Genomic DNA, 10,990 nt, shown 5'->3' with positions numbered 1-10,990 from the left:
GAGTTGTCTGTTGACTTTTTAGCCTTCGAATTTGTCTTTTCATCGGGTTCTTCTTTAATACTTAGATCAGGATCAATAAATTCAATGTCCATTAATTCACTTAGAGGCTCCTTTTTAATGCTGTTATCAGCAAGTACTGAATGAGCCTTCTCTACCATTTTATAAAATTGGTGAAAGTCGTTTAATTTTAACCAGCAAGCTTGGCATATCGCTGCATATATGTCATCATCAGAGTGTAACTAAAATAATTTATTTAGGATCTATACAAGAAATCTTTATTCAATGTATATACATATATACCTTAAACCAAAAGTGTAATCCGATAATATCAGCAATACCCATTTCAACACCTTCTTCTTTGAATATGCCTAGCAAACCATCTGAATATTTGTCGCATAGTTTGCAAAACATATTAAAAATTATTTTAATCCAACCAAATACGCAGCAATTGTATCACAAAGAACAAATCAATGTATATAGAAGTAGCGAAATCTTAATTTTTTAACAAAAAGTAACATGGCTGTCTATGGTGAATCAGGGTTGCGGTAATTCATATTCACCAATATGAGTTGCTTATTGTCAAAAATTACATCAATATATTATTTACTATGTTTATTTTTTATTTCTGCTCGCATTTATTCTATTAAGAGACTTGTTTTTGTTCATTTGAACGTTAAACTATTTCTTAATTTTGTTCAGAGAGTCGTAAAAAGGTAAAATATCGCCACATGAAATTCGATTGTTTTCTCGCTCTAACTAATGAGTAATATTGCATTTTGTCTTGTTCTAACAGAATTTGTTATCAAATCTCTTTATACTTAACTTACATAAGTTAAGGAAAAAATATAAATTGCTTTAATGTTATAAAATATAAATTTGGGGAACAAATACTTATTTTTTATGCATAACACATAGCTAAGTTATGAGCTAACAAAATTATTTGTTACCCAAATTTATACTTTGTAACATTAAAACAATATTATGTTTTTTCCATAGCTTTTGGGCCTTGCTACTACTGGGAGCTCTTTGTAATTTTTTCTTAATTTTCTTGTTTCCACCCATATCCGAAAACCATCGCGATCCTTTGCGATCTCAGCCAAAGGAACGGCGCAGATAAAGACCACATCTTTTCGTTGTAGCGGATCTTTAAGATGAATTTTAAATTTTAGTAAATTAGAATACTTTTGTGTTTGTAACGTGCACGATATGCTCGTACAATTGCGGTCATTATCGAGCTATTGGAGACCAGCTTGTTGTGTCTAACACTACACCCTGTTCCATCACGATGTCATAGGTCATGTTCCAAAGCTTCTCTTTCACCACCAAGCAGCTGCAACTTTAAAAAGTAATTTCTTAATTTTATTAAGCTTCTTTTGTCTAACTTTATTATTATACTAATGCATGTGATAAGTGCCACTAACCTGAAACCGAAATCGTCATATATGTACATATGTTTGTATATTTAAACAAAAAGTTTTTTGTTTATATATAAATTTACATATGGAGATAAGTATATGTTGGGGATTTTGTTCGTCGACAATTCCATTATTTAACACTTTATACATTTCCTTCATTACTCTTAAAGTACCTAACGGTTCCTGTAAAATTAATAAACATTTCATCAGATTGCTATACCGAACAATGTAAAATTAAATTGCTAGCTTGGAAAAAGCAGCATTCGTATATAGCAGTCGCTGGTTCTGAGGGACTATTTAAGGTCCTGAAATTAGAACAAGGTAGTACTATAGTATTTTTTATCTAATTTATTACCGCCTCCATTTATTCAGCGTCCAGCGGTCCAAATAAAGGCAATATAGCTGCTGTATGTTGTTGTTGTTGTTGTAACGGCAGAATTCTGCCGAGTTGACAGTCCTTGGCCGGATAAAAATCCGGGTCCGTTCCGGTTTTCGTAGACCCGACTGTCGTGGGAACGGATAGCTGCTGTATCAAATTTGTTTATGAATCAAACTCTGGAAGGGCATAAGGAAGGGGTTGAAGTGGTCACTAGAAACGAAAGTCAGCAGAAATTGTCTTTTTCGGATTTGGATGGCATGATTATGGTTTGGATGATCTACAAGGGTTCTTGGTACGAAGAGATGACTAATGTGTTGGACATCAGATGGAGCTAAAATATGCATAATGTACGAAGATGGCGCAATCATTGTAGGTTTGTANNNATTAAGATTTTAAATGTCATTTAAATTTTTAATTTCAATAAATATATTTTAAAGCATAATGAAACTACAGCGATGATATATGTATGCCAAAAGAGTGTACCAGAAATCAAAGTCAAAATACAGGATATGATTTTGAAAGATCGTCGATTGACAGATTTAGTAGAGGCTCTACACATCTCATTAGGCAGTGTGAGTTTTGATATTTTGAGTTTTAGAAAGCTGTGTTCACAATGGTTGCCGCATTCGCTAACAATGGAACAAAAACACATTCAAATGCGACTTTCTCAAAAACATTTGGAGCGTTTTAAAAAGGATAAAGTGGATTTTGTGCGTCGATTCATCACTATGTAAAAGACTTGGATCTATTCTCATGATCCTGAATCAAAACCAGAGGCTGAACCTGGTTGTTCGGCTTCGAAACGAGTTCGGCCAAGAGGTTTATGGCATCAGTTTTTGGGATGCGAGAGGAATTTTGTTTGTGGATTACTTGCAAACTGGTAAGCTACTCAATTCTGAATATTATTGCAATCTTTTGAACCAGTTGAAGGAAAAAAATAGTAAAAATAGACTCGGTTTGCAGATGGAAAAACCTTTTTCCCCTGGACAATGCTCCGTGTCACAAGAGCCTTTTGACAATGGCTTATGAATTAAAGTTCGAATTGTTGAAGCATCGCCCCTATTCACCAGATTTGGCCCAGCGACTTTTATTTGTTTCCAGAACTCAAAAAATTTATGAGTAGCAAACGTTTTTCAAAAGAAGAGGTCATAACGGCTGTTGAACCGTATTTTGCAGACCTTCTGAATTCTCACTTCAGGGATGGGATCCACAGATTTGAGGATCGTTGGAGCACGTGTATTAATGTGCAGGGAAATTATACTGAATAATAAAGTGTATTCTAAATCATAAAATTGTGTTTTTCTTATCAAACGACAAAATTTATTGAACAACCTGATAGCTTCCATTCAGTCGAAGTTAAAGCCTTTCGTCAAAAGTTATTTTTCTGTTAACAGCAAGAGTACAATAAGCAAGGAACTAAAGGACAAAAAGGTAATAGAGAGCTTATAACGGAGAAAATAACGTATATTTTTAGTTACTTGCTAATAATATTGATTTTGTCTTACAGATATTTTAAAGTACGCTAAATACTAGTACATTCGTTGTATTTTTATTATAGAAAATAAATAGTTTCAGCTACTTTAGTTTTTAGTAAAGTAATAAATAATTTTTGTATAACAAAACGGTTTTACTTGTTTTAAATGCAAGCCGAAAATGAAACGTTCGTTAGAACAGAGGTACGCGATTAAATTCTGGGTGAAATTCGGAAAATCTGCGGCAGAAACGTTTGATATGATCAAGCAGGCTTACCCAGATGTTGCTTTAGCAAGAAGTGGTATGTTTCAGAGGCACCAGGCCTTTTTGGATAGCCGGGAAGAGGTCGTTGATGAAGACCGTGCTGGGTGACCTGCGACTTCGACAAACACCGACATGTGACTCGTGCGCGCAAAGTTTTGAACTCATACCGTCGAATTAGTATTCTTTTAATTTTTTAACTCAAGAGACTCAAACGAAGAGTCAATCCGGTCCGACAAGACATCGCAGCCGATTGACTTTAACTGAAGTTGCACCACAACAACTCCTCGGCTTACACCGCCTTTCTTGTGAACAGCTACCTCAAGGCCGGCATCTCAACACTTCCGCAGCCGCCCTAGAACCCAGATGTGCCCCTCCCGGGGTTTTGTTCTCTTTCCTGAAAAAGCCGAAGAAAAGCAAACATTTTGAGACGACAGAGGGGATCCAACAGTATGCACTTCGATAACCCTCCCTGTCGGACGATAGAATTGTAAGGTTCGCACTGAAGGTTGAGGACAGGCAACTTTCCCCAAGACGCAACCCTCGAAGGACCAACTGGAGTGCCTTCAGGGTAATGCTACAGGATGAACTAAACAGGGAGAGGCTGATCGATGATAGCGTTACGGGCCCGGGAATAGAAAGCATTACAACGGTAGCTGCCCCCTAATATTGCCCACAGATAGGCGCAACTATCCTTGATGGACAAAGAAGCTTGCAGACATCAGGAAAAGAGTACGTAGCCTATTCAACAAGGCAAAACGTACAGGGGTCTGGGAAGAATACAGGAGCTACCTAACCCTCTACAATAAGGAGATTATGTCAGCAAAACAAACTAGCTTCAGGAGTTTCTGTGAAAAGGTCTCCTCCACACCAGAAGCGGCGCGGCTGCACAAGGCTCTGGCTAGTGGGAAATCTAACACGGAGATAGCCATCAAAAGAAGTGACGGGACTTTTACGACCAGCGCGGAGGACAGGGCGACAGAGCTTCTGCGTGCTCACTTCCCGGAGACCATCCAGGTGGACCAATGTCTACCTGTGAGAGAACATAGGCCATCCCGCTTGGATTGGGTAACCTCTAGGCAATTAGTCACTGCGGACTCGATCAAGTGGGCAATGGCCTCGTTCGAAAAATTCAAGTCTCCAGGGGTGGACGGCATCTTCCCAGCGTTTTTGCAGCAGGGTGAACAGAATCTGCTACCTCACCTTGTTCGGCTGCTGAGGGAGAGAATTGCAATGGCGTACAACCCTGACCCATGGAGAACGGCTGAGGTGATCTTCATACCCAAAGTAGGAAGAAAGAACTATTCTTAGGCCAAGTCCTACAGACCGATTAGTCTAACCTCCTTACTACTGAAGACTATGGAAAAGATCATAGACCAYAATATAAGGTCGACGGCGCTGAAGAGTGCACCCCTGCATGCKGCTCAGCATGCATACAGAGCGGGAAGATCCACCAGTACGGCTCTGTACCAGTTGACCTCGGAGATAGAGAGCTCACTGGAGAAAGGGGAGGTGATGATATGTGCCTTCTTAGACATCGAAGGTGCCTTCGACAATACATCTCATAAGGGTGTAGCCAGGGCGATGGAGAGAAGAAATGTGGCAGCACCGGTGCGCAGATGGATAGAGGCCATGCTGCGCACCCGGATCGCAGAGACCAGGGTAGGTTGAACAAAGATCCGTCTGGGTGCGACAAGAGGATGTTCACAGGGAGGTGTGCTATCACCTCTACTATGGAGCCTTGTCGTGGACGAACTATTAGCATTGCTAACTGACAATGGGATCCGCTGCCAAGGGTATGCGGACGACATTGTGATAATAGCAAGAGGAAAATTTGAAGATACTCTCTGTGACCTAGTGCAACGAGGTCTAAATCTGGCAAAGGGGTGGTGCAGGGGAGTGTAACTAAACATCAACCCCTCAAAGACAACCGTAGTCTCTTTCACAAGGCGTAGGTCCCTACCCGGCTTGAGGAACCTCACACTTGGTGGCAGAGAGATCGTGATGACTAGCAAGGTTAAATACCTGGGTCTTACGCTGTACTCTACCCTGCGGTGGAAGCAGCATGTGAACCAAACGCTGGTCAAAGCAACACAAGCGTTAATGCTGTGCAAACGGCTGCCGGGTAAATCGTGGGGCTATAAGCCAAAGATCGTAATTACATACGGGGCGGTGTCCTGGGCCTCCGCAGCGTCGCAGGCTTCGGTGGTAACCCAACTATCGAAGCTTCAGCGGCTAGCATGTGTTTGCATGACGGGCGTTATGCGAACCTGTCTGACGGCAGCTCTGGAGGTCCTGTTGGAACTTACACCGCTCCATATAATGATAGGTCAAGTAGCCAAGCCCTAACCTCTGCAGATAACAGCAGAGGGATGCGGCAGAGGCAAGATAATCTCGTCCCAGATGATGGAGAGGACAAGTGGCTACATTCCTATTGCCCTCCTCCCAAAAGACGGCATTACTAAATCAACTCAATTCACGAAAAGGTTTAAGGTTACCCTCGGTAGCAAGAATGAGTGGAACGACCCCATTCTTGAGCAAATGCTAAGGGATAGCACATTGAGGTGGTACACCGACGGCTCAAAAACGTCGGAAGGCATAGGTGCGGGTATTGTAGGCCCGCGTACCAAGCTCTCCATTCCGATGGGARGCTTTCCGAGTATTTTTCAGGCTGAAGTCCTGGCTATAAGTCGGTGTATAGAGATAAACCTCCACCGCAACTATCGCAACGAGCGCATAGCTATACTTAGCGATAGTCAAGCGGCACTAAAGCGGTCTCCTCCTACGAGATCAAATCGCTATTGGTGCAGGAGTGCAGAGAATGGTTGAACAACCTAGCTGCAAAGAACCAGGTGCACCTAATCTGGGTGCCCGGCCACAGGGGTATAGCCGGCAACGAACTGGCTGACGAGCTAGCCCGTTCCGCAGCCTCCACCAGTATGGTTGGGCCCGAACCGTTCATTGCGGTGGGTCCCCACACTGTGAAGGAGCTGCTCCGCAAGGAAGAAAGAGTGTGCAGGGAAAGGTATTGGCAGCGAGCGCACGGCATGCGTCCAGAAGAGGTTCAAATCGTTACCGGCCACTGCAAGCTGAAAAGGCACTTAGCTAACATGGGCCTATCATCTTGCGCCAACTGTCGATTTTGCGGCAGGGACCCTGTAACACCGGAGCACCTGTTCATCGACTTCATTGCAGTCTGTAGGCGCAGGTCGAAGGCCCTTGGAGCCATGTTTCCGGATAGGGATCACATCSCCTCGCTAGCACCCAGCAGAATACTGGACTTCGTCAATATGCTGGGGCTAAGCAAGTCCCTGTGAGTTAGGAGAGGGCACAATAGACCTAAGGTCGCAGTGCATTCCTCAATTATTTATCTTATGCACTTCGATTCTCAAGGCTATTCCGGAGAATGCCTTCCGCGACGCTTTCAATGCTTGGAAATGGCGCTGGCAGCGCTGCATTGATGTATAAGGAGCCTATTTTAAAAGATTTTAAAGAATTGTAAAGATTGGTTCGTTCAATTTTCTTAAATCGACTCAGTAATTTTACTTTCCGGAAAAACCCTGTATGTTTTATTTATGTATGTAACAAAAAATAAACGAAACTTATTCTGAAATTGATAATTTTCATAATAGCTATTATTACTGCTATGGATTTTATTTACAAAATGCTCTGTTGTTTGCTTATCAACTGCTGTGAACTCCCTTGTTTCGTTTTTCGCCACACGTCCCATTCAATAGGGTGCATTTTTTTCTTATGCGAGTGCATATTAGCATTTGAATTGAAAGTTCGAGTACAAAATGGACACTTGTAGAGGCTTTCACCAGTATGCTGTGCCATATGTTCCTGAAAGACGAGTTTGTAGTAAAAGTCAAATTTGTGTATTTATGTAAATTTCTATTAATTATGACTACATATGTCAATATATATAAAAATAATATTCCTGCTCACCCTCAAAGTAATTGCTTTTTTGAAAGTTTTATTACACTCCTCACAGGTGAAAACTTCATTTGAGTGCACATAAAGTATATGACTTCGTAATGCGCGACGATTTTTGCAAACGCGATTACATTCATCACATTTGAAAACCAATCCCTCATCATTATGTCGACGCATATGCTGCCGCAAATTTTCTTCATCCTTAAGCCATCGATCGCAATCAGGTCGTGGACATTTAACACGAGGTCCGCTGTCTTCGAAATGTAAACGTACGTGCTTTTCAAATGATGCTTTATCCCGWATCTCTTTAGCGCACACATGACAAACGTTAGTTGCCCGACGATGACGCATGCTTATGTGAATTTTCAATAAATGATTGCTAGCAAATCGACTGTTTGGACATTGATCACATATGAAAGAGCGCTCATCCATTGGTACATGTGAAGGCCGATGTAACTCTAATAAATGTTTTCGTGAAAACTTTTTGGGACATTGGTCACATGCGAAATTGAGTTCTTCCTCTGGGGCATGTGCAGCAATCATATGAGATTTTAAAGTGTACCGATCAGAAAAAACTTTTTGGCAATCCTGACATCTAAAAATAATAAATTATTAAAATATGTATTCAAATGTTAATTTCTTAGAAAATTAGAGTTAAAAGCGTTTGGAATGCAGTTAATTAGTTATTTTACCGTTCTCTAGGTTGACTAAGACAAAATAATCAACAATTATCGTACTTAAAAAAATCAGGATCCTCGTGTTTGTACGCGTGCTGAACAACTTTAAAACGTTTATTTAATTTTTTGTTGCAGCAACGAATGTACGGTTTAATCATGGGATGTTGCAAACGGAAATGTTTAGCCATTGCGGTGAAGTCTTCGCCCACAAATGTACAAAGTTCACAACCCATGGGAATGTGTTTTTTAACCATAGCGTCGTCTTGTGGAGTTGAGGTAATAACTTTTTGCCGTTTTGGTTTCTCCTGCTCATCATCATCATCATCATCTTCACTGTCCTCTTCATCTTCATCCAATTTACTCTTTCCCAGACTTTTTTTTGATTGTTTCCTTCGCACATATTTCCGCTTTTGTCTCAGTGTTTTTTCTAAATGAAGGAAATTACTATAACCATATTCATTTACTATAGTGAAATTATTGACTGACCTGTTATGTTAATGTCTGACTCATTTTTAATTTCTTTGGTTTTTATTTCATCTTCTTCTGAATCCTCAATCATACTATGCTGAAATTCGGCTTCATATAATGGATTAACCAATTCTTCAACTTTCTCATTTATGTGTAAAAATTCTGAACATTCCTCTTTAATTTGAACAGACTGTTCAGTAAAATCCTGATCAGTCACAGTTACGGTTTCAAGTTTCACGCAGGTATCACTCAGACTCGAATGTGCTTGTTCTATTGCCAAATAAAATTGATGGAAATCGCTTACTTTTAACCAACAAATTCGACATATCACCGTTGAAATGGTGTCATTAGGCAGAGGCTAAAGCAAAAGATTGAAATATTAATTAAAAATTAAAAACATGTTCACATGAATTTTGATGATCTGTTTGTAGATATTTATAAACACCTGGAACCAGAAATGTCGTTTCAATATTTCTGCAATTTCCAATTGTTCGCCATTAACGTCAAATATTTCCAAACAGCAATTAGAATCTTTTAAACAGAGTCGGCATAACATTTTGTGAAGTAAAAACTTTTATTTTAATTTTGTGTTTTCACATGGAAATTAATTTGTCAAACACCGAAAAGCCAGATTATTTGCGTGAATAGCGTTGCCACCTTTTGAATAATTTTGCCTCTTATCAAGCACAATCCCTATTAATATTCATTAAGTTAGCAATTATGACGTCAACAGAAAAATATATATGCTTCATATTCTCATTCCATAAGTTTGACGTCTACAAAGACGGTTATAATGTAACATGGTTTTGTAATAATCATTACAGCTTAAAATTAAAAAAGTAACGGTAAATATGTTTCGTAATCTTGTATTCCATATTTTTTGGTATTAAGTTTTCGAAAACTATTTCTAGGTACTCGGTTGCTTCTGAATTCTTCTTCTTCTTCACTGGCATAGACACCGATTACGCGGTTATAGCTGAGTTTACGACAACGTTCCAGTCGTTCTTCTTTTTCGCTGTTTGGCGCCAATTGAAGATTTGAAGAAAAACCAGGTCCTTCTCCATCTTCCGCAGAACTTTTCTCTCGAAAACTCCTAACGTCGACTCAGATTTTGAGGATAATGAGTGACTTATAGAGTTTGGTTCAGAGAGGATTTTACTTCCTTATTACCTTCTCAGTCCGAAGTAGCACCTGTTGGCATGGGTTATTCTGCGTTGAATTTTGTGGCTGACATTTTTGTTGGTTTTAATACTGGTTCCAAGATAGACGAAATATAGCAGGCATCTCCTTTTCGTGCTGTCGAAATCAGCTTTAAAATCAAAGAAGAGGTGGTATTATGTGTGGTCTTTTCACGGGTGTTTTCCAAGATTTAGCATAGTGAATATCTGGTCAGTTGTTGATTTTCCAGAACTAAAGCCACACTGATAAGGTCCAATCAGTTTGTTGATGACGATAGGTTGAAGAACCCCGCTTTGATGCGAATTGTGGCTAGACGTTCATTCATGCGGGTGAATGGCAGGCCTCGGCAACAGAGTCTCCGCACACACCAAATTTGCGCTCCTTTATATTGGCACTGCAGTAAATGTCATAAGGTTCTACTTGTCTTAGTCCTTGTCCTGTCCATCGCACTTCTCTCAAGGATAATAAGGTGCAATGATTATGAATTCTTTAATTAACTAAATTATGGAACAAATCAGGAGAGCTATTTGTGTTATTCCAATGGTCTTGGCCGAGCGTCTGTAAAATATGTACATGAAGCAATTATCTGCAAATATATGTATGTTCATAAATATATGCAGACATACTTAATGAAATCAAACTTAAAATATTAAAAATGTATAAGAAAACAATTAATTCAGATTTTATTATTCGTAATTTATTAAGACATTAATTTAGAGCTTTGTAAGTTTATAACTGTTTTTTTATATACATATATTATTAGATTAGTTTAAATATATTTTAAATCACAGCAGTCTTCATATATATGTATGCATATATATTTTATATAAACAATATATTAGTTTTTACTGAATAAATTCCACATTCCAGAAAATTATTTTGATGGTACATCAGTTCACATAATTTTTAACATTTTCTTAAGAAGTGTTTATTTAATAGTATCTATTACTTTATATTTGTAGTATAAATTTTAGCAAATCAAAATAATAAACAAGAAGTTGAAAAACACGATAATTAAAAATATTAACACATAAATATTTTTTTAAAATAAAGAAACATAACACTACTTTGTTTAAGGATTTGGAGTTTGAGGCATATTGGAAGTATTGTTAAAATTCTAAATACTGCACTTGAATAAAAGCTGATAACTACTTAACCATTGTCCTCATATATTCTACATATGTACATACAAATGCCTGCTC

The 10,990-nt window shown here is 38.9% G+C and overlaps 2 protein-coding genes across 2 annotated transcripts in view; both read right to left on the bottom strand.

Moving 5' to 3' along the window:
- Positions 1-730, bottom strand: part of LOC108973259 (transcription factor grauzone-like) — a gene marked incomplete in the record, with an annotated part of 2,671 nt that extends 1,941 nt beyond the window's left edge. The window contains 2 exon segments of the mRNA XM_018940379.1: positions 1-239; positions 301-730. Of these exon segments, the coding sequence (XP_018795924.1) occupies positions 1-239; positions 301-411 (350 nt within the window).
- Positions 731-7,133: 6,403 nt separating this feature from the next.
- Positions 7,134-9,255, bottom strand: LOC108973212 (transcription factor grauzone-like). The gene is made up of 5 exons (XM_018940281.1): positions 9,055-9,255; positions 8,628-8,967; positions 8,202-8,568; positions 7,477-8,059; positions 7,134-7,371 (listed from the first exon to the last, which is right to left on the bottom strand). Exons 1-5 carry the CDS (start codon positions 9,163-9,165, stop codon positions 7,186-7,188), a joined length of 1,587 nt encoding a protein of 528 aa, XP_018795826.1. The 5' UTR covers positions 9,166-9,255; the 3' UTR covers positions 7,134-7,185.
- Between the last annotated feature and the right edge of the window lie 1,735 nt (positions 9,256-10,990).

This window comes from Bactrocera latifrons, unplaced genomic scaffold (assembly GCF_001853355.1).
Source record: "Bactrocera latifrons isolate USDA-ARS-PBARC rearing strain unplaced genomic scaffold, ASM185335v1 scaffold_47, whole genome shotgun sequence".
NCBI classification, from domain to species: Eukaryota; Metazoa; Arthropoda; class Insecta; order Diptera; family Tephritidae; genus Bactrocera; species Bactrocera latifrons.
This window is presented reverse-complemented; position numbering and strand designations above follow the sequence as displayed.